Source organism: Montipora foliosa, chromosome 13 (assembly GCF_036669935.1).
Source record: "Montipora foliosa isolate CH-2021 chromosome 13, ASM3666993v2, whole genome shotgun sequence".
Taxonomy (NCBI): domain Eukaryota; kingdom Metazoa; phylum Cnidaria; class Anthozoa; order Scleractinia; family Acroporidae; genus Montipora; species Montipora foliosa.
Window position 1 is genome coordinate 38,668,478 of NC_090881.1, and position 27,500 is coordinate 38,695,977.

At 37.6% G+C, this 27,500-nt stretch overlaps 1 protein-coding gene across 2 annotated transcripts in view; it reads left to right on the plus strand.

Moving 5' to 3' along the window:
* LOC137983187 (hemicentin-1-like) overlaps positions 1 to 27,500 on the plus strand; it is a 93,471-nt gene that overhangs the window by 46,013 nt on the left and 19,958 nt on the right. The window contains exons 10-18 of one of the 2 annotated variants that reach the window (XM_068830367.1): positions 13,709 to 13,981; positions 14,169 to 14,429; positions 15,447 to 15,716; positions 16,002 to 16,253; positions 20,478 to 20,720; positions 22,308 to 22,340; positions 25,808 to 25,914; positions 26,545 to 26,603; positions 26,691 to 26,881. In XM_068830367.1, coding sequence (XP_068686468.1) covers positions 13,709 to 13,981; positions 14,169 to 14,429; positions 15,447 to 15,716; positions 16,002 to 16,253; positions 20,478 to 20,720; positions 22,308 to 22,340; positions 25,808 to 25,914; positions 26,545 to 26,603; positions 26,691 to 26,881 — 1,689 coding nt within the window. The remainder of the gene's footprint in view (positions 1 to 13,708; positions 13,982 to 14,168; positions 14,430 to 15,446; positions 15,717 to 16,001; positions 16,254 to 20,477; positions 20,721 to 22,307; positions 22,341 to 25,807; positions 25,915 to 26,544; positions 26,604 to 26,690; positions 26,882 to 27,500) is intronic. The other variant, XM_068830368.1, reaches the window with a different exon arrangement.

Genomic DNA, 27,500 nt, shown 5'->3' on the forward strand with positions numbered 1-27,500 from the left:
GCTTGTTAATTTGGCTCTTCGTGTAAAAATACCAGTGGACACAGTGTTCCAAGGGAAAATGGTTATCGGATGAATGACTGGATACGGAATCGTATAGTCTTTATGTTGTTTTATTCGATCTATAAGAAAGATACAAAATTCGTGAGAATTGAAACCTAATGCGAGTGATTCATGAAATTGCATGGGAAATTATAATTCTCAAGATTCAGCCGGTTACAAAACGTTACTTACTTCTGTGGCGATATCCAGTCAAACTTATTTCAGTATTAACAGGTCAGCAAAACAGGTCAGCAGATCGGACAGTAAAACACTACAGGTTAGCGATGTTCAATGTAAGATACAAAACGGGTGTTGACCTTTATCTCTTATTTTGCGTTTCTTAAAATGTGTCATTCTAACTGAAAGATCAACTTACTTAGCTATTACGTCATCGACTGTCAATCACGCGACAAATCAAGTAAAATCAAAGGTCAATAAACTAATTAAATGTTAATCAACGAAACATTCTCCGCCCCGATAAGGGCGTAGTCCTTATCTCTAACAGCTTCTGGCTAGTCATCACCTTCAGCAGGGTGTATGACGGCGATCTTGGTTATGGGTCAGCTGTACATTCCTGTCCACGTCTTGACTTCGACATTTCGCACTTGACCGTCAGGTCCAGGGTGTACTTCTAGGACCCTTCCAATTGACCATTTCCCTGGAGAGCATTGGGATCTGATACTACTACGATATCATCTGGTCTCACATTCCGCTTTTCCACCTGCCATTTCTTCCTAGGTACAAGTGACGGGAACACATCCCTGTTCCAGCGCTTCCAAAATGAATCAATGATTTTCTGCACGAATTCCACCCTGTTGCTTGGGTTGTTTGTTCCCTTGAAAGGCCCTTGTGGAATTTCTGACGACGCACGTCCTGGAAGTATGTCGTTTGGGCATATGTAACTGCCGTCGTCGTCTGAGACAGCTTTCATTGTTTCTTGGGGCCAAAATTCCTCAGGTAGTTGTAAGAACTCTGGTCCATTGCTCCATCTTCCGTTCAACTCCTCCACTCGTATTCCTCTTGAAACAAGTTCCAAAGGCATCTTGTGACGCATCTGAGAATACGCACAGCATTGGCGATTCGGTTGCATTCGCACAGCACAAACTTCTCTGAAAGGTTATCTTGCTAAGCTTCTTCATCTCTTTGAACAGTTCGATCCACTTGTAACGGATCGCAGGCCGGGGTTCCTCGTCCCAGTCGACTCCAGTTTGCCAAAGAACTTGCATTCCAATCTTGGCCCTTATAAGGAATGCGGCGGCGAATCCAACGGGATCGTAGATACGAGCGATCTGACTTAGTAACAGTCTCTTCGTTAACTTAATCTTGGGGTGTTGTTGTTCAGCTTCTATAATTCGGCTTATTAGTTCAAAGTTCACCTTGAGCGTTAACGTGTCTGACTGATTGTTCCATGTAATGCCCAGAACTTTCTCTTCAACTGAGCCTTGAAACATCGTTGCCATTTCCCTCCTCTCATTCTGACTTGGGGCTTCTTAAGGGCTTGTTGGAGATCCAACCTTTAACTTTGAAACCCCCTTTCTCTAAAACGGTGTCTATATCCTCAGTTTGCTGTTTTGCTTCCATTACTGTGTCAACAGAATCGCAAATATCGTCCATATAACCGTTTTTCGTTACGACTTCGGCTGCCTTAGGGAGGGTAATCTTGCTTCCCTCTGCAGTTTTCCTCAGTGCTGTCTGTGCCATCGCTGGAGCCGGTTTATCACCAAAGGTGAGCACAGTTTTGACATACACATCTGGTTTGCGGGAGGTTTCAAGGTTTCTCCATAAGAAACGGTGAACATGCAAATAGAAATGATACTATATACAAGAGTTACAATGACAGCTGGGCCCTAATTTGCTGAAGTCAAAAGCCTTCAGGTTACGAGTGAAGTCACTAAACGTACTTGAGGATTTAATATGTGCAGGCAGTTTATTTCATAGGCGACTAACTATATAGGTAAACGAGTTATGAAAGAATATGTTATTGTAGCCAGATTGTTCCAGATTAATGCCTCTACCTCTTAAATTATATTTAGTATAATGAATCTGAAAAAAATTCTTGATATATTGTGGACCGTTAGAGTTCATGCATTTGTATAATAAAACAAGAGAACTGTAATAGCATCTATGTTCAAGAGACTGCATATCACTCAAGGATAATATAGTATCATAGTCAAGATTATTACCTAGGTTTAACAGAGTTTTAAGTGCATATTTCAGGGATGGCACTAGGATTTTTCAATCTGGGTCCTGGGACCCGCATGTTCGGCCAAATTGGGGTCCCAAGTATTTTTTGGGGGTCCCAAAATCTTGGTGACCCTCTGCGAGAAAAAGAGTATGTTTTAAATTATGAGAAAAAGAGAGTAACCAACTTGGAATTAATATTGATGCATATGCATAGGACTGGCCGACAAAGGCTTTTTCTAGAGCCGTTACATTCATTCCTGGACAAGAACTCTGTTAATGAAAGAGCACCCTTTCCAAGGGTTTACGCATCACTGGTTTCCTCCCTTAGGAGCAACGAACAGTGACGTCTTTTGCTATATATTTGCATTCAGTGACTTGCAGAGTACATTCCTCTGAAGAAGACCGCAGACGGCGGTCGAAAATTTAGTTTTAACCTTTTTAGATGTTTTAATTAAACCCCATTTCTTAGAACTTCAATTATGATCACAGATCGCTCCAACAGTTTTACAAACAACAGAATATACTGACAAATCAAAGCAAGTTGTGTGAGTTATTTAAGTCAGTGCCTTGCGTTCTGGGACGCATTAAAATTTCGATGATGCATTTTTTGGATTTTATTTGCGTAAAAATGCACGATTTTTGCGTTAACGCGATCCCTGATATTTGTTTGCTAATTCTAGTTTAGAGTTCAAAATTTTATTTATTCCAATAAGTAGTGGACTGCAGTATTCCAAATGAGGAAGCAGGTAGACCTTGTAAAGTGATAGGGACACCTTACGAGGCATCAGTCTTTTTAGACGTCTTAGAACACCAATCTTGGCATAGACTTTCTTGAGCATGTTGGATATATGTTCACCGTAGGTCAATTTGCTATCAATAGTCACTCCAAGAATTTTAAGAGAGTTTTCCAATTCCACCTTGGTTTCACCGATGAAGAATTCGGGTACATGAGTTTGACTACCAAGTACCATACCTTGAGTTTTGATACTGTTGACAATCAGATGATTCTGAGAAAACCAGGTGACCAGAATGTTAAGGTCCTGGTTAAAGAGATTTCTAAGGTGACGATATCACGATCAGATGCGTAAGTTGTAGTATCGTCAGCCTATAGACGCAAAGATGAGATTTGTCCGGCAAAGTTTAGGTCGTTTAGAAAAATGTTGAATAACAGAGGGTCAAGTAGACTACCTTGAGGTACGCAGCATTTGACTGGACACCATTCGGAAAATTTCCCATGAAACTTGACCCTTTGCTGACGATCAGTCAAGTATGATTGTAAGAAAGCAATAGCATCATCGTTAAGACCATAGGCTCGTAGTTTAGCCAGAAGTAGATTGTGGCAGATCGAGTCGAATGCTTTAGAAAGATCAATAGCAATAGATCCAGTTATTTTCTTGGAGTCAAGAGCCAGTCTCCAGTCATCCACCATCTTAAGTAAAGCCGTACAACAAGAAACCCTCAGAAACTCAGACATCTTTAAGGAAAATTCGGACTTGAAAGCATCATAAAATTGGTCGTACATAACTTGTTCTAATAACTTTGGGATGGCAGACAGAATGCTGATTGTTCTGTAGTTCTTTACAGATGAGTCATCTTTTTTATAGACAGGGGTAATATGACTTTGTTTCCTGTCCAATGGCCAAGAAGACTCCGTTATACAGTAGTTGATCAGTTTAGTTAGAGATTCTTTAGTTGTTGACACGGATAATTTGAGTATTTTAGGCGGGATGTTATCAGGGCCACATGATTTATTTATCTTGAGTTCACTGAGTAGTTTCCCTATGTATTCAGCACTAACACAGTGATTTTGAAAAAGCGGTAGCGATTCGTTATTGGCTAGGATGTATAGCAACGGTTAAACAAGGCAACCAATTTGCAGTAAACTCCTAAAACTGAATCTTATGGGCTTAAGCGATCATGCTATTAAGAAGGAATTTCTTTGCTTGTCTGCAACTCGATACAAGTTCATTTCTGTTGTTCAGGGTCGCCATATTCCGTCTACAAATTGTATAGCCCTTTTTCCACAGACACAAATTACGCTTTTTCGTTACATTTGAATACGATCTGGCATGTATAACAATGCGCCTTTTAATATGTATGCAGCTTGAAAGACAAGAAAGTTGACTATCAAATTGACTAGGCGGTGTTTCTATTCTTAAATGTTGCCTTAAGAGGTTTTCTTATACAATTTTTAGATAGTTCATGTATAGGTATTGTTTTTATTTGTGTAGATTTTAATTACTCTTATTAATAATAATTGCAGTTCACTGTAACTTTATATTCGGTGCGATGATTTATAAATAAAATACCATTATTATTATTATTATTATTATTATTATTATTATTATTATTATTATTATTATTATTATTATTATTATGCAGTATGTAGTACGTAAGTATGCTTACAAATATAAGTAGGAAAAGGCACTATTGTGTAACAATCCCTACTGTTAAACCTATGTACAAACCAATTGGTGATAACTAACGAACCAACATTTGAAAAAGGAACAAGAGTTTATATTCCTTAATAACTCGTTGAAACCTTGAATGACCTTGCTATGTTTAGGGTGTGCGATAATACTGCCTTCTGCATATTAAACAAAACCTGGTTTCCTCTATCCACAGAGTAGCCTCCTAGTACATCAACTATCACATTAAACTGTGTGATAGTGTGGCCGGGGAACTGTTGGCATATCTCCCATCTCAACGGCGCATACTTGTCAGTTTTCTCCTGTTCCTTCTGTTCTCTGTTGGAAACCCAAGGGCGGTTCATCTCAATAATAATAATAATAATAATAATAATAATAATAATAATAATAATAATAATAATAATAATAATAATAATAATAATAATACTGATTATTATTAAGTGTGAATAATTGTGTCATCCAATAGTCTTCTCTAGTAAGCAGTATCCGGTCCAAATGTAACAGAGTTTGGAAAGATATAATTCTTTTTAATGGTAGTAAAACGTATTTCAGAAATGTCATGTGAAGGTACCGCCAATTCACATGTTCTTCTGTTATTGAGCATATTGGATTTATGGTTGCGGAATCTAATTTTAAATTCAGTTATGTAGAACGCACATATTGTAAATTACATTTACAGTACGTTGCGAGGTAAATCACGTCATTGGATGAACAGGACAATTTTTGTGGGATGAGATATTGTCAACCAGTGGCTGAGCTTTGGAATTTAGAAGCTTGAAATAGAAAATTCTTACACAATTCACACCTATTTTTATTACATTAAACATTTTTTTATTCCATTTTTATTGCCTCTCGTGGATAGCCCTATCCATCGTTTGAACAAATGGACCCTGAAATGTTGAGTAAAACGAAGAGAGTGGTTGGAAAAAGCGCTCACACATTTGGTTACCAACCACCTTGGTCCACTGATCAAGAGTCAGCACACATGCCCAAAACGCATGGTGTCGTTAACCTAAAAGTCACGATGTCATGTTACAATATTAATTAAGTTGTGATCACAAGTTACTTTTTTTTTCGATGGCAAGTTAATAAGTTGTGATCGCAGATTAATAAGTTGCGATTGCTAGTTAGTATGTTGCGACGAGAATATCGATGTGTCCCTTATGGGTGAGGCTAAATCGCGTGGGTGGGTGGTGGATCGTGGGTCGTGGGTTAGGGTTAGGTTTAGGGTTAAATGTGAACCACCGACAGAATGTTAACGTAACATCTTTGGAACAATCCCTTCAGAGTCACTCGGTGTACACGCTAGAAAGAGATCGCAGACAAACTTACAACTTACTTACGAACACCATAGCCACACAGATGATTTGTTTCACGTTCATTGAATGTTTATCACCTAAGCAGTAAAAGACAGTCATTACACAAGTTACTTCGACGTTTTTTACTGGGTTGCCAAACCCAGTCGGAATCTCGGTTTCATTTCGTGGGTTTTTTTGGTATTTTTTCCGTGTCGGGAAAAGTCTTGCCCGTCACTCCCCTGCTAAGTGGTGTCTTTGTGCATAGAGTCTTCTGTGCGTATTTTGTTAGGTTTGAGGGGGCTGGGGTAATGCGTAGCTTGCTCTGCACAATTAACCTTTAATGGCGTCGAAAGTCATTGTAACGCGAATGGCGTTTTAGTACATCTTTAAAGAAAATATACCCATATGGAGCTCAAGAATGGAACGTCAAGACAGGTGGTGAAACATAAAGATCTGGAATCTTAAAAGCGACGAGTAATGGACTTCGACAGCGTGAATCTTTCGCCCGTCGAGCCGAAATCAAAATGAGCTGTACTTCTAATATTTCGCCAAGGTGGTGTTACGTACAACACTGAAACCAAATGGAACTTTCTCTGGTAACTTACGGGTTCAACAAAGACAGAGAAGGAATCGAACACCACAAGTAGATCTGTGATCTCTGTTGTGTGTCTCACAGTGTTTCCTGAAGTCGCATCTATTTAAAGTTTGCCTGTTTGTCTGGCAAGTAGCATTCATTTTGTACTCAAATCTGCGAAGGTTTAAAAAAATTGGAAATGTGATAGTGAAAAATTATTTGAATGAAAGCTTGTTGTCTCTTTTGTGCTTTATTATTTACGGTCAAGGTTCTTTCGAAAAGGGTTTGATGTGAACTGTCAGAAATTTATTTAATTGATGCATATGCTTTGTGACTGTGTGTTTCGCGCTTTCGCTTGCACGCACGCCTCTTATAGAAAATATGTTGCTTGTTTCAATAACTATTTCGCTGGAAAATATTTCTGTGAAATTGCTAGCTTTTGTAAATTTATCATGTTGTGTAATTTTCGAGCTTAGCAAATTTGCATACATGTGTTGAAATTTGATACGGGGAGAAGTTTTGTGGTAACGCATAAGACGTCACGAAAATAAACAGGTCTGTTGGAAGCGTGCTTGAGTTTCAACAAAATGACCCCCAAAATCGGCAAAAGATTGTGACGCTGATGAATAATAAAGTATGTGCTATTACCAAAACGATGGAATTACCTGGTGATAAATAACCTTGTCTTGGAGAGTAAATTTTTGATTTTCCAGAAACAATGGTCAACATCTGAGAGTGGTCTTTGTGTTGAATTCGCACATTTCTTGTCAAAATTGATAACAATTGAAAGAAAAAGAAAACTAACAAAAACATAAACCCAGTATCTTGGCATCATTTGACACAGATGCTTCACTGTTTCGCAAGTAAACATGCCGCGGTAACTTGATCACTGCGCCTGCTGAATTCGATGTGCGATTTACTCGGTGCAGCCAAAAGTACAATTACAACAAAACAACTAAAATCTCCAAAATTTTTTTCGCTGATGGTAACTTTTTATATTCGTGGTTCAAAATTAATGTTGTTTTCATGTCATAAATTTTGTTACCGATGGCAAAATATTTTAGTCTCGATCGACCGTCCTGAAACTTCCTTCTGCTCTTCTTAAAAACTGTGTATCCATATTTATTTACTTTTACATCAATATTTGTTTTGCATAAAGCAAGTTTACAAAATCTGTATCTTGCTTGGCTCGCATTTGATAGAATTTTCGGTCCTATGGTTCTGTTACTGAGTGGTATTTTTCTTAGGTCGCCCATCCAGATACTAACCCCACCGCACAGGGGTTAACTTCAGCTTTAAACTTTTGTTTACAAAACTGTCAGGTGCTGTCAGTGCACGCTTACACTTGTGGTGGAAAGAAATTGCATGATCAACATGTCAGCCCAGAAGCCAATGTTTCTCGATTCCCTTCTCTCTGGGTTCAGTACTATGCTAGTAACCACATGTCTTCTCAAGGGGCTATTTATCTAAGACTTCTACCATGGCACTACAATGATAGACAATACCAAAACAATATTGTGTACTGTTAGACCTACATATTACGCAAAGACAACTGTCAACATGTCACCCCACAAGACAATGTTTTTCACTTTTCATTTATTTTCTTCAATCTTTCTGGGTTCATTACTTTGCTAGTAACCACATGTCTTCTCAGGCTATTTACCCAAGACTTCTACCATGACACTACAATGATAGACAATACCAAAACAATATCGTGCACTGTTAGAGCTATATATTACGCAAGGACAACTTGAATCTCCTGGAAGACATTAGTTGACAGTTGACATAATGGAATAAATCGCTGTTACTTCACTACCACACGTAAGCAATGCATGTCAACTTTTTTTAAAGAGGACAGGAATTTCTTCTTTCTGACAAATGATTAATTAATAGGCCGGTAGCCAGGTTTTTAACGTCAGAAAAAGATCTGTTTCGTCTTACGGACGTGTGAGGACCTCTGCTGGTATGACTTCTGGGTGACCCCTTAAATGGTCTTAATGACCCCCCCCCCAACTTGAAAAAAATTGCCTGGAACGCTGCATGTACCACAGGCAACCCAGTGTACCCTCACAGAGGGTCTAGTTCAGTGAAAACTGAGCAGATAGCGAAGTAGAAAGTCAAAATATCAAAGGCAATCAAAAGATAAAAAAACAATTATAAAAGGTACTTAATTCTAAATACTAAAATGGACGTTTTGCAATGTTATTTCAATATTTCGTTGAGCCGATTTTCCACAGTTTGCTCTTTTTTCAATGTTTACCCCCCAGCATAACGCATGGCTAATTTGCATGACAATATGAAAACCAACATGGCAGCTATCATGAATAAGGCCTATTTAAAAACTACATGAATTTTCAAGTTTGCATTTATACCCAGGGATAGTTAATTGTTAAATCAATAATAATAATCAATAATCAAAATTTCTATAGCGCCATTTCTACTAATTAACGAATAGCGCTTAACAAGGTTACTAAAATATCAAGTGAAGCTATGATCCTTGCAGTTATGAAGGCAATTTTTGCAATTGCGTAGAGATGCCTGAAAAATTCAGGCTCAAACCCCGTTGAAGTCCTGAATTTTTCAGGTTTCTCTACGCAATTGCAAAAAAAAAGCCTTTATAACTGCGAGGATCATAGCTGCACTTGATTTCATATCCGCAGTTCATATATGGTTTATTTCATACATCATTTCATCATTGAGTCATTCCTCACAGGAACATTAGAACCCACAAATGACCAGCTCCCAACGACAGTGGCTTCATAGCTCAGTTGGTTAGAGCGTCACACCGATATCGCGATGTCACAGGTTCAAACCCCGTTGAAGTCCTGAATTTTTCAGGCTTCTTTACGCAATTGCAAAAATTGCCTTTATAACTGCGAGGATCATAGCTTCAGTTGATTTCATATTTGCAGTTCATATATGGTTTATTTCATATATCACTTCATCATTGTTACTAAAATATGTAGAAATTACCTCATAGTCTAAAAAGAACGGCTTAATAAAAAGGTCTTAACTCTTCTCTTAAAAGAACTTAAGCATGTTGTAGGAAACCCGAGTATCTTGAGATGTGCAGAACATCGCAATAACAATAGTAGGCACTGTACTTAAAGGTGATTTTACACACTCAGGAAATAAATATCTTTAATGCAGTAGTGTTGCATCAGAAGCCCTGGAGTCTTTTTGTCTTGCATTGATGGAGGAATAATAATGTAGGTGATAACAATCATGATGTTGGGTTCAAATTTGAATTAAATGAAATACAGGTAATAACCACTGACATTGTGGCAGAGGTTCTATCGAAATGTGCACAAGTGCACACTGAAGTTTTGGTCCCCTTTAGTGTTGTAAAAGTAATGCACGGTTAACCTTTTGAGATCTCTGTCACATGTCAGTGGGCCTCAGTGGAGTACCAAGGCTTGAAATTAATTTTTTTATGTGAAGGTACATTGTATTTGATAAAACTCTCATTGGCATCAAAATTAACTCAACCTTTACTGATTTCAAACTGCAGTTTTGTTACTACGCATATTCAGGTTTTTTTTTCTGTACCTCCTTGTTTACTTCTCTGCATTGATACAGGTAATGAGTTAATTTATAGCTTTAAATGCCATTTAACTGGCTGACTTGAGCAAGCTTGTTTACACCATATATAGTTATTTTGCGTGGTGTTAGCAGGGTATAAATGGCATGTTCCATTTGTTTTGGTGGAACTTATGGCTGGGATGGATTCATTCTTCCGTTTGATCTCCTCCTATTGGGTGGTATACATGTACAGTGTATGTAGATCTTGGGGGTCAGTGGTTACAACATAGTAATTTCCGTGGGCTAATTTGTTTGTGTAGACTTCTTTGTCAGCATTTGTGGTGTTACCCCACGGCCACCCTCTCCATCCATTTTATTTCTTTTATTGGTTTGCCCTATTTAAGTATGTTATTATTTTTCTTTCTTTATATTCCTTTATAATTATTTGTTAATTCCCCTGAACTATTCTGGTTCAGTGTGACAGTTGTTTGGTTCAGGGCTGGGTCTGGCAGGTGGGGCTCCTGGCTAGGATGGGGTAGGGCATGCTCTTGGGCATGATACCTTCTTTGCTTTGGGCTGGCAGCAACTCAGCCCTACATGTAGTTATCTGAGCACCAAGCCTCCATTTGCCACAAAGGTGTTAATAAAAAGATTGCTGTATTATTTAATAGTTTGTTTACTCTATATGCACTGTGTTTAACATCAGTGTAGCATTCAAAGACTTGGGCAAAACAGCTTATCAGGTCACCAGTAAAATGTCACGTGAACTGATAATTATAGGGCCTCTAGCTGATATTATGCGATGGAGCGATCCCGCATAACTGACCCCAAATTGCATCCTATCTCATAATAATTATTCACTAGTTCCCGCACAATGCCATATAATTCGCACTAAGAGCAGAATAGGAGAATAAAATACTATAGCCAATTCATTGCAATTTACCTCTCAAAACAACAGAACATCCTTGAATCCATCGTCACATGACAGTTCCTGAAAGCCTTTGTAGCCTTGCCATTCTACCCAAATGGTCTTCCATTTATGAAAGTCACAGAACAAAAACAAGGAGTTGCGATGTTAGCCATTCAGAATCATCAATATATTCCATGCAACTATTCGCAGGAAATTTAGGCTTGACACTTTGCACAACGAAGTTCTTTCTCTTTTAAGTGACAAATTTGTCGCGATGGATACGTTTTTAGTGAAATTGGCTGCTATTCCCTACAAAGAGAAGGAGTGTCCTCATTTCCTAAGTAAAATTACAGCGTCAGAATAAGGAAAAAACTACCCCGAAGATATGTTTCATGCACAAGAAGATCGTTTGTTTTGCTCCTCCTGTAATATACTTGTCTACCCATTACAAGTGCATTCTGTCTATTGTTTCTCTGGGTAATAACAGCTACAGATACATGTAAGCTAAAAAAATCGCATAAGTTGCCGCATAATCGCAGTCATGGGATGTCGCATAATTTACAATTTTTTTTATCCCACTTTATCAGATGCCCTGGATAAAACACTTCTCATTAAAATTATTTTATTAAGCGTACGAATAAGGCATCGCTTGTGTTTCTTGTTGAACCTAATTTGTTGGGATTCGCATGCTGTTTTGAAGTCATTCGATAAACTTGCAGGTCTGTTTTTACCGGGTCTAAAACTGTTAAATGAAAAGTAAATTTGAATGTTTCACTTTTGTGCTCTGCTAGGGTATTGGTTTTTGTGAATATAAAGCTATCTTAATATTAGTGATAATATAGTAGTAGAACTTTATAATTTTTCACATGATAATGAAATCAAATCAATATATTGGTTTTTGAAGACAGGGGCAAACCGGAGTACCCAGAGAAAAACCTCTTGGATCAGAGTGTTAAAAGAACCAATGAACTCAACCCACATACATGTATGATGCCAGATCTGGGAATTGAACCCGGGTCACATTGGTGGGAGGCAATTGTTCTCACCATTGCGCCATCTCTGCTCCCCAGTTGTTAATTTATTAATTCCATTGAGGCAAATGGATAATTTGTATACATGTAACTACAGTCTGTAACTAATGGTGACTCTGTATAAGAATAATCATAAGAAGTTACTTGGGACAAGAGAGCAAGAAGAAGATCCATGCATAAGTTTTTCGTCATTATTCATTCTTATGTAAACCTCTCTGCCATTTTATTAAACAGGACTCGAAATTGCTACTGACTTGACCCTAGACCCTTATCCTTTTCTATACTCTGCTAATTAGACAGTTTACTGGGTATGCATTAAAAAAATGTAGCATTTAAATGCATGATACCAAATATGCAATGAAATCAAAGAAGTTCCGGAGTTCTTTGAAGCACAATGTTTTATCGGTCTCTTGTCTTGGAAGCGAGGTACACTGTAATGCCAGAGTGAAGTATTTGTTCATGGAAGAGTGGAGAATAGAACTGCTACGTGTAATGGCAAATATTAAAAGCGGTTTTGTGAAAGCAGGAAATCACGAATCTACAAACTTGTAATGCTGCATTGTGATTTACCCAACATGCCATTCACATCGAAATGACTGGAAAGCTGATGCCAGCAAAAGGGCATGGTTTACACTTATGTGTTGAGGGATATCCGGGCTAAAAAGCTATACCAGTACATGTATACAGAACAGTAAAAACATGTGACTGTAAAAGCGGATTTCATTTGACTGCATAATTAAAGTATATCTTTTTTGGCATGGAAAGCTAATACATATTGAATTCACCTTTATGTTCAGTTCTGCTATTTTGCATGTACCTGTTTTACTTTTTTGTTCATGTGGCAAACTTCAAATTGCGTCATTTCAAAAAACGTGTCAGGCATCACTTCTTAGTTTGTCCCTGCTGCTCAATCACTTCTCTTTGTGTTGATGTGGATCAAAATTTCAACCGTGTTGTGTATTTGGCTTTCATATTCAAAAAGGTATGGTCTCATCTGATAATAATTTGTTTTAATATACATGTACATGTATTATTCTTTGCTGCTTTATTTTATATAAATAATTGACATTAAATTTTGACTGTGCTTTTGCAATGTGTGTGTGATGTGTTAATTTGCACTGAAATTATAGATTTTACATGTACAGCTGTACGTGTACATCCTCTATGCAATTTTAATACCAGGCTGATCATTCACAGTAACATAGAGCTAATGGAGGGCAGGTCTAAAACACAGTAACTGTTTACATTCCACAGGTCGAGACCAGAGGTCCCTAAGTGACCAATTGACGAACTATTGAGCGAAACATTTTCCCTCAACCTGAAACAATATTTTAATTATTTTTGGTAGAATGATTAGAGCAATTTAGGAGACACTTTTGATAGTGTTTTTTTTATTTTATACTATTCTGTAGCACAGAACACTCACCTGTGACCCATGGCCTGTGTCTCAGACCTGCTGGCTAATGAACTAATCGAATTTAATTAGATAATCGTTGATCATTTTATGAACACCTAAACAACTAACTGCTACACTTTAAAACTTTTAAGAAGATTAAAGTTGACATCTTTTCTTGGAGGAACTGAAATAGAATAATTTTATATTTTATAACCCCTTTAATATAACCTGCACAGTAGTATTGGTTCATTTTGGTTCTTACATTTTTGACAGCACCTACTAAACCAAGGAAGATAAGTGTGTTTGAACTTGTTCCTGTTTACAGATAATCCTGACACTGTCCGTTTGGTCGCTAATGCCACAGAGAACAGAAACTGTTCTGATTCCCTGTTGGTGAAATTCACTTGTGATGCATCTGAAGCCAATCCACCTGTGAAAAACTACCAACTTTTGAAGAGCGAAAGACCTGTGGAGACAAGTAGCAATTGGAAATGGATTAGGAATATATTGAGTAAAGGAGACCACAACTATAGCTGCAGGGCTTTGCACTCCTTGGGAAATGTGGAAAGCACTAATCATGTTACTGTAACCTTTAATGGTGAGTTCAGTGATAGGAAAAAAAAGTCAGTGTCTTTTCACAAGATCCGCTTAAATCTTCAAGTCAAAACTCATGTTATTACGATGAAGTTTGTTGTGTTACTTTGCGCTCATAATTTTTGTACAGGTACATGTATTAGCGTTTATTGTTTTTTTAATGTTTCACAGTTTGATTCCTTTTTTTTTAGTTCCAGTTCAGGTATCTGTCCATGTTAAAAGTGGCAATGAAACTCTTACAGAAGGTGGAAATGTGTCTGTCTACTGTGGTGCATCTGCTGGGTACCCTGAGCCACGTTTTTCTTGGTTAAACTTGAATACAAGTGAGTTAATACCAGGCCAGTGGCTAACCTTCATTAACATCAGCAAAGAGAAATCTGGGGATTACATCTGCAATGCCAGCAACACTTGTGGAGAAAAGCAGTCTTCTGTCACAACCATTGATGTGCAGTGTAAGGATATTTATTTTTCAGCCTTACTAAATTTTTATTAATGATCATTGGAGAAATTTTGCCGCACTGAACTGAACCATTTGCAGATTTAGCACCTGATAATTCCAAGAGCTGTAAACACTAAATGGCAGCTAGCTGGAAATCAGGCATTCTGATTTCTGACAAATCCTTGAGTCCTTTGGCAGAACTGAGGAAAGACAGCTGTCACACTGATGGACTCCTCCTCTGGGAAATTTTTACTGCATGCAGCTACTATAAGAGAAAGGGGTAATGGACTTGCATAATCCTTTAATCGTTAACAACCTAATTAAACTGCTGGGATTCGCAAATTATAAGCCAATTATTAGGAAATGACTACATTCATGAAGAAATCTTACACTACAATACATACTTAATGGACCTCTTTAGCTTGTACGTTTTGTTTTCCCATATCAGACCATGTGATGTTCCCAAGGGAATTTTCTTTTTGTTTTTACATAAGTTATGCATACATATGCACGTGCAGAAGACGACATTTGGAAGAAACTGTTCCCTGGAGTAACATCACGTGGTCTAAAATGGGAAAAGAAAACGTACAAGCTAAAGAGGTCCATTGACCACTCCCCATAGGGGCTTTTCATGCCAATGAAAGACAATCAATGAAATGACAGAACACAACAACAACAAGAACAACAACAACATCAACAACTGTTAAGAATCCCAACTGGCTGGAGTCAAACCATTTTAATAGCTATTTACAAGTGCGGCTGAGAAGTTGAAGCAGGGGAAACTGTTCTGATTTCCTGGTGATACATTGCACATAAAAGGTGTCTGAAGCCAATCCACCAGTAGAAAACTACCCTAAGAATTCGTGGGATACAACGCCTATCGTTGGTGCTTCCTGATTACAAAGACATAAATTAAAATTCACTTTCAAGTGTATAACCAGTCAGCCACCTTTCACACTGATAAATGACTCCTTTTCTCTCACAATGACACAATTGATAATTGCGATCTTTGTTTTCTTTCTTTCTGCAGATAAACCTGAAAATGTTCACCTGAGCACTTCAAGCCGCAAAATCTGTGCAGGCAAAATGGTGATATTAACATGTTCTACTGGCGATTCTAATCCAGCTGCAGAAAATTTTACACTTTACGAAAATGGTCTTAGGCTTGCTAACGTGACAAGAGCAAAAGTAGGAGTGTTCAACCAAATGCTATACGCCGAAGGGCAACATAGTTACAGCTGTGTGGCCAGCAATGCTATAGGAAATTCTTCAAGCAACAATACCATTGTGGAAGTTGAAGGTGAGGTTTGCAGCTAACTTTTCTGGGTTAATTTTCCAATTTTCATTGTTTCACTTAGCTGCCTCACTTGATTAATGTTTGTTGTATTTTGCAACTTTCATCCCCACAGAGCACTATTTTAGAGAGTGTATGTTACTCGATATCATTTGCAGATCTACTTTTGACTTTTAGACGGGGTTTGGGTTTCTTGGAGGCCAGTATTTCACACAGTTATGGCCTTCCACGGTAGATATTGAATTGTGATCAATGGAGAGTCAACTAACTTTGTTCCTTTTTCCTTTCAAGTCCCTGCATCAGTGACTGTCGAGAATCGTCGCATTGTTGTCAAGGAGGGTGACAATGTGACACTGCACTGCATGTCCTCTGGCTTTCCATACCCAAATGTTACCTGGGTCAATAACTCAAATTACATTATGGAAGCAGGAAGCATATTGAATTTGACCAACATCAGGAGACACAATCGAGAGTACATGTACAACTGCTCAGCAAGCAATGCATGTGGAAATGACAGCAGACCAGTTTATATTGATGTGCAATGTGAGTCATTATGTTCAATACTGAAATGCATTAACTTTTTCAAACCACATGATTGTTGCAAAGTGTAAACACCTTACACGTTTGATTACAGTACATTGCTCTGTAACTTTTTTTGTTGTTAAGCTTAACTAGATGTTTATTAAACCATAATTAACCAAATGTGTGAAGTACATTGTAAAGCATACTTCGAATTTTGTAGTACCTTATGCATTTTTCTTGGTTTTGTGTACACTTACACTGTAAAAATGATAATCGGTTTTATTTTAAAAGAAATATTATTGGCAAGAGAATCACAACATTTGCATGACTTCATGTCATAATGATCAAATGTATAGATTAACATACGTGTTAGCACCAAGTATAATAATTTATTTATACAATGCATGCAAATGTGGATTACACCAATGTATGTTATCAACAACTTGAGACATGAGAATTGATATAAGGGAAAGCAAAGGAAAATTACAAAAGCCATTTTTAAGTGTTGTGTTTACTTTTGTCATAAATCTTCTGTGAAAATATTTACAATATCGATTCTCATAAGGATTTTTTTTTGTATCATCAACAAAACAGCACATATGCTTTGTGTACTGTTGTAATGTGTTTGCATGACACCATATGTTTTTGGTGGTTGTCTAATGTGTTTGTTTTGTGTTTCGCACTTTAGTTGGTACTGGTTCTTTCCATGTATGGTAAAAGTGTTAGAAAGCTGATCTTGTAATTTTTATAATTTTGCCTGTAGATGTTTATGTGATACACGTTTCTTTTACAAATGTCAGCAATGTAGTAAAACTAAATAAGAGTTTGTGATCAGGGTTCTTGGTTGAACCTATCTCCGGTGACACTGGTCTCGGAGTGTCCTCAGTAAGTGTTATGGCTGTAAAAGGGCTTCCATCAGTAAGCAGAGCAGTTTGTCAATCATTTGAAGGGCTATGCTGGGAAGTTCACAGTTCCAGTGGCTACCCTAAATGTTCAATGCATCCCGCATACTATTGCATTTAGCTGTTGTGTTTTCAAGTCAAAAGTTATTTCGCCACTGTAATGTACGGTACAACGTGTCTTCTGTTCATATTCAGGGCTACATGTATTATCATTTTATCAGTTTAGCACCTAAACCTTCTCTATTGTGGACTACAAATGGGTGTAATTGCTTAAAAAAGGAATGGAAAGGAACTTTGTTTAAGTGCCACTTAACTAGTTGTCTAATGCAAATCCTGCATTGTAATTGGCTATTCTACTAGAGGACTATTAGTAATAGTTTTTCGTTTTATTCCCAAATATAGATTTCTTCAACTTGCATTTGCTAACTTTATTATTGCCTTTTCTGTCCGACTAGTTGGGTGATACTAAAACAATAAGACCATTCGCCCTTGTGGGCCACGGGTCACCAGCCCATTTGGCCTTGAGTCATGGGCTATTGACCCGTATCCCTTGCGGGCTACGGATGTAATTGTTAAGTAGCACTAATTGGGCACCGCCGTCTGTAACTTGAATGAAACTTCGCATACTGTTGTAACATGTCAAGGAAATGATAAAAATATAATTAAAAGGGGATGACGAATGCAGCTATTTAAGCCACTTTGACAATTGCCGTGCATCCCCAATGTTAGACAAATTTATCTCTATTTTATTAAAACAAATTAATGTAATCCCTTATAATTATAATGCAGAGCCTCGTGTCACTGTATGGTTAATTCTCGTACGTACTTGAAAATTGTATTTGAATACCTTTTTGAGTACTTAACACTCCTAAATAGATTTAACTTCATTGCGGGCTGTTCGACTCATGATGGCTCCTTCCGTACGATTTTATGAAATTGCCAAAAAACTGGCCATAAATTGTTGCTGTTGTTGAAGACACCGTTCTCAGCATTGAGCAAAAATTGGAAATAAAAAATCGGGGCCATCGTACTCGTTCAGTAGAAAATAACCCCTCCTTGACGGATTAAGCTTTGTGTCAATGAAAATCCACCATTTTATTAATGTGCACGAGCTAATGTGTACGCCAGTGACGTAAGAAATTATGTGCAGTAGGGAATCACCTTAAATCAACAAATTAACAGAAATCAAATCAAATGTTGCTTTTGAGGAGAGGGGAAAACCTGAGTACCTGGAGAAAAGTAGAGAACCAACAAACTCAATCGAGGGAAAAGGGAATGCTCTCGCCACTAGGGCAGCCCTGCAAAAATAACAATTTTATTCAATTACGGGCCCTTTAATTCACAAGACTTTCCTGTAGGGGTATGATTGTGAAGAAATACTGGTACACTGTATGTTATGTTGTACTGAATTCCCCACACTGGAAAGTTGTGATGGTAATAGTAATGCGAATAGTCCTGTTAAAGGGGCAGTCTGAAGGAATAATTCCATGGTTCCATTTCCAAGAATCATTTTAGTGCATTGACAGTATTTTTCTTGCCTACAACAAATGATGAAGAGGATTGAAATTAAAAACAAAGTGTTCACAGTTTTTAAATAGACCAAATTTTCAAGAATTTAAAGCGAGTAGTTTCTCCTTAAATTCATCCAATGCATCGTCCTTGGGATGGTAATTGTAATGGTAAGGAGAAGTGTTTTTGGTAGTGATATTCTATGGAGATGAAATGAATTTACAAGTAATGCCTTAACTCCAGATCCAAGCTTAAATGTCATTTTTGATCTCACTCAAAGTTATAACGAGATAATATGCAACTGTTTAAAGTGCTACTATTCCCATAAAACCATTTCTTATTTTTTGGGGGGTTTTAAAACTTTCTTTACTAAACACCAAGTCTCCCAAGTGTTAAGCGTTGATTTCAAAACGACATCTGTTTGTTTTAGCTGTAATTTTCCTATTTAATGATCTGCCATATTCATTACTAGGTCGAGAAGAAAATGACGTCAGACCAACTCGTTGTCGCCCTTGAATTTGCCATTATCCTGAATTGTTAATTTGCTTTGAATTCACTATTATCGTGAATTTAGAAGACTGACAGCTTGATATGCATCATGGGAGATAGCAATAATTATAACTTGAAAGGGTAACCCAATTGCATAGGACTCGATCATGGGAATGTTCGTTTTTGACCCGTCACCTAACCACTTGACCACCACACCGCTAGCTTTTCAGGGACAAAATTTTAAACGCTATTTGATAATGCTGTATCATCACTCGCCAACAAACAGCATTTAGCAGTACAAAAGGTCGATGTCCAAACTTCATGAGAAAGCTAAATATTTAAATTCAAAGCTTAGGCCTAATTACTTTTCAGCAGCGATATTCTATGGTATACATAAATAAATGATTTTTTGAGAAAGTCGGTGTTTTATCTTCATTGGTAAAGCGGAAGAGGCGGTTCCTATAAGAGAAGATTAGAGAATTCATTCATCATAGACTAGGTCATTCATCAACATAGAGGAGCCAGCTTTTCCAACATTTTCATTCAGAATGCGTCTACTCAAGGAATAAAACGTCATCTTGTATAAAAGGGTTACCCACTTGGCAGAACCTCTAAAAGAAAGGGTGGCTGAATAAACTTTGTCATGTGAACTCTATGTTTGTCTACCCAGTCGAACTATCAAAGTCAAGCACAGATGTACTAAGCATTTTCTGTTGTCAGCTTGTCCTAGTTAAATTACTGGTTACAAAAATTCAATTGGCTGGGAGACAACTTAGGATTCTTAAGTGTTGATTTATATACGAAACTGTTTAAATGATGTATAATGAAAGTGAGAGAACCAGGAAAGCCAAATGAATATAAAACGTGATGTAATGTTTAGAGGTTCCCCAAAAAAGTGGTACTCTGGCCAGCTTCTGAAATTGCCCTGGGCAGTCTCTGGCTTACCTCTTGGGCTTCACATGCAAATAGACCAATGCTGTCTCCCACCATTGGGAATTCAATTATAAGCCTCGCGTACGAAACAAATTACTTTCTAGTTGTTACTGGTATTTATGCTCATTTGCGACCATTTGCAGCTTTATTGTACCTAAAAACACTAGTGAAACTAGTGAACTAGTGAAAGCAGTAGGATGATTGTGTGTTGTGGACAAGATTTGTTGCCAAAGATGATGATGATGATGATAATTCCAGATTATAGACCTGTAGATAAAGCTAAAGAGGACATTATTGTGCCGGCCTGCCACAGTAGTATTCTTACTAATTCATTTGCATGCTGTTGGTAGGCTAAAGAAAAATGTGGTGCACCTCTCGTATGATGTGATCTTGTTATTTTCTCTCTTTATAGATGCTGCCGAAGCTACAGGTAGGGGAGGGAACTATTCGGTGCGTGAAGGAAGCACAGAACTGTTTTCGTGTCCAGTTGATGGAAACCCTGAACCTACCATAACGTGGTACAAGGACAATGAGTTAATTGAACCAGCGATTCCCAATGCAAAGCAGTTGGAGGCAGGAGAAACTGGGTGTTACACTTGCTCAGCGATCAATATGCTAGGACCACCAGTCACCATCACACAGTGCCTTATTGTTGGTAAGATTATGAACCTTCTGTATCACTATCTTTAATGTAAACCACTTTGAAGTAAATGCACTCTAGATATCAATTTTGTTCATATGACGAGGTTGGCCTCCATGAGTAGATCAATGCTTCATCATAGACAAAGATGGCGTCAATAGCTTTTTTGCGTTCATTTTGCCGGGTTATCGTAAGGTACCAATTCCCACGTTTTAAATAATTTTTTTAAGCTTTTAATCGCCATAAGGTTTTACTTTACATGGGCTAGTCTGCATCCATTTCGTCAAGAGCTGTCTTTTGTTGTTTTGTTTTGGCCGCTGGTGTCACCCATCTTCAAGATTGCTCATAAGGGTAAGAGTTAACTCTAAAATCAATTACAAAAACGCGTTGGATGTTAATTAAACCTGTCGTAATGTTTAATTTGAAGTATTTCTGAAACCAAATTTAAGAACATTTTAAAAACACTCTCAGGCTGATTTCTCACTAAGTATCCCTTAAATAAAAACACGATCAGCCTGAAACCTGAAAATAGTGTTCTTATATGCGGGTGTTGACTTTATCTCAAGTTATATTTATTCTCCTCGTAGTGGCCTCTCAAGTGCCCCCACCACCCCCAAGCAGTGTTGAAGCAAACTGTGGCATTTCTGAATGTCTCCAGAATTCAAATCAACACTGTTAGGGGGAGGGGAGAGAACGTTATGCCCATGCGCTTGCTTTGAAACTGCTCGTGCGTTATTGACTTCTTTGTCCCCGCAATCTTGTCGGTATTTTTACTGCTCCTTATGCAATCTCTCATTGAAAGTAAAACATTTTTTGATCTGGAAGTGATTATTGAATGTTATGATAGCGATGGCGGTTTATGATATTTGATAAAAATCACTTACTGAGCAAAACGTGTACTGCGACATTTCTGTGACATTTTATTATCAGAAAAAAAAAAACATTTCGGAAACCTAAGTAAGTACGAGTGTTACTCGTTATATAATGAGCTCAATGTAACGCACACCTACGATCTATCAGAGGAAAGACACAGCGGATGTTATCATCAACAATTTTTAATGTTGATGTCAGCTGTGATCAATTACTGAATAAACGCACGGCAAGTGGAACCTATTTGTTAATTATGCAACATTTCATTTTATTAGTAAGCCTTGTGTAAACTCCTGGCCGTAGAGGAGCCAATCAAAACACACTGTTTATTCTCGGAAAGTGTCTCCCTATATCTGTTGAAACGTAACTCTCACAGTGTCAATAATACGCTGTCGTGCCACAGACCCTCACCATTAGCCAATATCATAAATAGCGTAATACTCCTTGTTTGTGCCTCCAAAATTTTGCATAAGCATTGTTTCCAGTTTCTCTTGGGACCATTATATGTCCCAAGAGAAAATTAAATCAATGCTTATGCAAATAGTATTATGGTATTTTTTGATATTGGCTAATTATCACTACACACTCTCAATGTCATGAAGGAGTTGGTTTACTAAGCAAAACGATTTACAATAATTGTTGTAGAGCTTCCTTTAATGACAAATAGACGGAAGTTTGTTACAAGTGTAGATGTCATCATCTACTGAGAGCTTCTTGGTGTTCTTTATTTAGAGCCAGAGGAACCCACCCCTACAGGACAACAAAGTAAGTGGTTAAATTAACATTAACTACATAAAGTCAGCCTTTTAGATCATTTGTTTGCGATGCAGTTGTGTTTATCGTTTACACGGGAAATTGAACCTTAGGTTTCTAACGTTGTAAGGATTGGTATATACTACATGAACTATAGACCACTTTCATAGATGGTGACCACCCCTACATTCTTTTGTATTTATGTTAATTCAACGTACGAGTTCGATCCCTATTGACTTCACATCCTTGTTCTTTTTATTATTCCATTCTGTGTAGCTTCAGGTAGCTTTAAACACCTTTAACACAGAGCACCTTTAACACAGAGCACTTATGGAAAGAGGAGGGGGGGGGGGGGGGGTCAAATGAGCACACCGTCGACTTCCATGGAGAATGCCCTCTAGAGTGTAAAGGAACTTCAAACGTTAGATAAGGTGTACCCTTACTTTCGAAAGAAATATTCTTTTGAAATTTGCTTGTGGTAGCAAGGCTGGAAAGGCTCGTTAGCATTAAAACAGAAGAATTTTTTTGTTCAAGTGCTGGACTACATACGGAAATGTACACCCATTTGGATCGTGTATACAGTGTATACCTTTTGGCACGCGTTTTATCCTTTGAATTTTTGTATGGGTTATTTGAACTCTTAACCCTTGGACTCTCAGCAGTGATCGGTACGTAAATTCTCCTCACAATCGTTAGTCCGACAGGTATTGAGAATGAGGAATACTATTACCTTAAGGCGTCCGCAAACGAGGAAACATTGTTGCAGAAACATTGTTTCTCCAAATGTTTCCTCGGCGTGCAAACGAGGAAACATTTTCGCTCCCCGGGATGCAAATTATGTTTCCGCAACAAATGTCTCCTGAGTCCACAAACGAGGAAACACTCACTTCCGCAACAATCTCTCGGAAACATTGTTTCCACGTTTACGGGCGCCTTATTACAGTCAAGCTATGTCACGCGTGACCACTTGTTTTAAAATTTGAACCTAGTATTCTGTTACGAAAAATAGCATTGCGTGACAAGCGTTACTTTCTAGACGCTTCGCGAGAGTTCGTAGTTTGTTTATTTTTAGGTTCGTGCGTAAGCGTTTGTAAATCGGTGTATTTTGTAATCTTTCTATACTTAGATTGATTACTATTTTAGAAAGTTCTAGAAGCTTATTGTCAGAGTATATAAGTAGACGAGTACAAGCGGAGTTTTTTAGCTAGTTTTTCACAAGCGAAGAGAGTTGGCGTTAGCCGTGTTTATTCAAGTGTGACAGAAGCTGTGTTTATTCAAGTTGGCGGAGGCCGTGTAAGTTTATTGAATACGTGTTGTTCAGAGTTTTACTTCGTGGAAACTACGTTCATTCTGGAATAAATCTTCTTGTTGTTGTTCCGACAACCCTGCGTTCAGTTTAGTTTGTAAACTACCTTTCCTCAAAAGATTCGAACTCGTAACATATTCAAATCTGCATGCCAGTTTTGAACTTTGTTCTCAAGATTCTGAATTCCCGTGGAATATGTCCTTGATATATGAAAAATAGTTAGCTATGAACTTTCGTTTTATTATAAAATAAACGGTGTTTGAAAAGTGAAAGCTATTTCAAGCGTTTGATGAATTATTGTGCATTTACTGTGCAATTTTCATAGCAACTTTAAGAAAAATCTTTAAAGTGCTACTGTGACGAAATTTGCATCTTCCCTATCTAAGCCATTTTGGCAAATAAACACGTAGTCTGTGCGAGAAGAAGAATGCTGTTTACCATTTTCAAATATCTCTTTTTGTTCTGGAGATATTCAAGTTTTTTTAATATGCAAATTAGCCAAGTGATGACGTCATAAACCCAACCAAATTTTGATCAAGTATGATGGAGAAAGATATCTCAGCCAATTTGTATCAGAAGTACTTGGTTCTTTGCACTAAGATTCTAGTAGATGTGTTCCACAATATGAGCATACCATTTTTGTTACCATGGAAACATACTGGGTTCCAGACCTCCCTGACATTAAGAGCCTTGCAGACCACCTTTGGCGTTCTGTTTTGATATTTGCAAATGGTGCCTCATCTGCATGATCCTGCCAGCATATAAAGATGTTAGGTCATGTTTGTGGCCTTGGTAAATGTATTTTTAGCCTGAGATCACCAAAATATTGAAATCAGGTTGGAGGGGACTGGGAAAGAGTGAGTTGCCATGGGAACCAATTTCTTTACAGTCATAGGTGTGTTGCCTTCAGAACTATTAGCTCACCAAGTTTCAATGGTCTCTGTTGCAAATTGACCGAGATAGCTCTATTTATATTCTTTATGTTCTATTGGGTTGGGTGAATGACGTCATCAGCCTTCTAATTTGCATATTTAACACATTTTTCAAACTTAAATATCTCCGGAACCAATGCAGATATTTCCAAACGGTAAACAGCATTTTTAATGTTTTATGGTACTCTCTGTGATAAACCAAAAAACTCAAGGGATAAAAATTTGATCACAGTAGCACTTTAAAGGGAACCTCCACTTCTACAAAGAAGTAACTTTAAATTATGGGAAATAAACTTTAGAGTCAAATCTGTGTTAATTTTTTTCAAAGAAAGTCTTTGTATCCGAAATAAATAAGTTTTAGAATCGCTTGCTTTTGTTTTCAAATTTCGCGGGCACCGTCATCTTGAATAATTGTGACGTGTTACGGTTGCCCTATTGTTATTAGACAATAGCTCTTTGCGCCCTCAAATTTGAAAGTGAAAATAAGCGATTTAAAAATTCACTTTTCTTGATATAAACACTGTTTTTAAAACAAATTTCGAGCAAATTTGTTTCGAAACTTTGTTTCCTTTGGTTTAAAGTTCTTCTGTAGCAAGAGTGGAGGTTCCTTTAATATTCCATTCAAACCTCGGAAGCCCCAAAGAGGAATTCGAATGTTCATTTCAGTCTTGTGGATAATGGTCACGCTGACATAGCTAGACTGTAAGAGGTGTGAACTTGATATAACACCAAATTTTCATGACTACCCAACAAAGAAATCCTTGGTACTAGTTAGGAGAATGAACGTTTTGATCATGGGAATTAAATGGTTGAGATAACTCAACTTATAAGGAGATCATGCTTTTCAATGGTGATGAACTTTAAGTATGTACTGTAGTTAGTGCTGGGGCAGTAATTGGGGACGCTTCAGAAATCAAATGAAATAAAATCAAGGCATATTAAATCATAGGTTGGTTTTGGAGGAAAGGGGAAAACCGGAGTATCTGGGTGAAATCCACTCGGAGAAGAGGAATGAACCAACAAACTCAACACACATCTGACTCGCAGTCTGAGAATTAAACCTGCGCCACATTGGTGAGAACCTAGTGCTCTCACTACTGTGCCAGCCCTGCTCCCATGCTTCCAATATTCCTGTCATCGTTTATGGGCCAAAAGTTGCTTTAAATAAAGAAGAGAATATTTGTCAAATTTTTCACTATTCTATCAAGAGTGAATCAAATGTTTACCTCTTCCCTTTTTAGCAAATCAAGTTTATGCAGAACTGACGATGAGGGAAGAATATGTATCAGAATACAGAGATTTGGATAATCAAGTTTCAAAACAGTTGGTGTATTCATTTCAGTCAGAGGTGAATTTTTTTCAAATTTCTCAAACATAACCTAAAATAAAAAAGACGTGTGAATGAATATTAGTTATAAATTTATTTACAGTGTATTATTTTCAGTAAAAGAGTTCCTATCATTTAGTGTTAAATAAGGGATAAGACTTCTTGTCAGTAGTGCCGTAAATGCAGAGAGTAAAATGGAAAAAAATGCAATACATCTTATTCCAAAATGGCCGCCATTCTAGTATTCTTTTGTTTCCATGCAAATTCGCCCTTATGGCCTCGCTTTCAAACGTAAAATTCAAAAGAATATTTAACCTTGAACGAGGCCAAAAGGGCCAATTTGCACGGAAACAAAATAATACTAAAATGGTGGCCATTTTGGAATAAGGTGTATACAAAGTGCTCAATAGACGACATGTGTAGGCCACTGCTAAACAAACTCTTTACTAGTCATCTGTTTGTTTTGGAAATCGTACAATTCTTCTGCATTATCTATTAAAAATTATGATCTCAATCAAAGTAAAACCGTAAAGAAAGAGGTATTTCTACTTAGGATTGCTACAATTGCAGAAGCCATAGCAAGGTCTTAAATGTACTGGTCACTCCATTTTTGTTATGATTAAACGAGTTTGTTTGTTTTACGTTTGTTAGATGGATAAAGTATACCAAAATAACAGCAATTATATCAGGACAGAAGTGACAGGACTGAGGTTGGTGAAGACTTGGAATTGTCTTAACCTGCTTAACCTATTTCGACTGGAATTTGTTGATATTTGTCTTAATTTCTTTGTTCTCAGAAATGGCAGTGTAATTGTATCATTCACCCTGTACTTCAAAAATTCTGTGACTCCAAATGAGGGTCTTAAAGAACTTCAAGCTGCCATTTCTAATGGTACTCTCGGTACATATCAAGTTGGAAATTTGACTCTTCTCCCATCTGGGGTTAGCACTTTCACGTCTACCACACCACGAACGGCAGAACCAACAGGTATGAAGAAATGACCATCAAACGTTTTCATTTGCTTGTGCATAGTAATGTGTATTTTGTTGCAAGGACCATTGTCATCAGTAAATCTGGGCTGTTGTTCCTTACGTCTCAAATTACTGATGGTCTTCCTCCCCTTTCCTGACATCTTCTAGTCCACATCTCTTTGCTAGCTTGGCTCCTTGATGACCCCATTTGTCTTTTGGTTGTTTCTCCTCATTCCTCAGCAATCGCTTAGTTTTTTAGGAGCGATTAATTTAACAGAGTTCTGCCGGGGATAAAAGGCGTTCCAAGTCATTGTCGTAGTGGTCAGTCTTAATAATGGCTATCTATTGTCGAAGACCGTGTTGAGAAGGCGAGAGCCAATGCAAATGAGAGAACCATTTATATACTCAAAGCAACTCACTTGCAGATATGCCTGGAGGTTAAATGATTGGTGATAACTGCGGTTTAGACTGTTTAAATGATAAACCGGCCTCACATTTTTGTTGTCCTTGTCCTTCTTCTGCTTATTCCCCCTTGTTCTCAAACGATAGAGAGGGTCAAAGTCCAAAAGACTTCCACACGATTTATGTCAGATTATTAAAAGGTATGCTCTAGTTTCTGATGTAAAAGGGCGCTA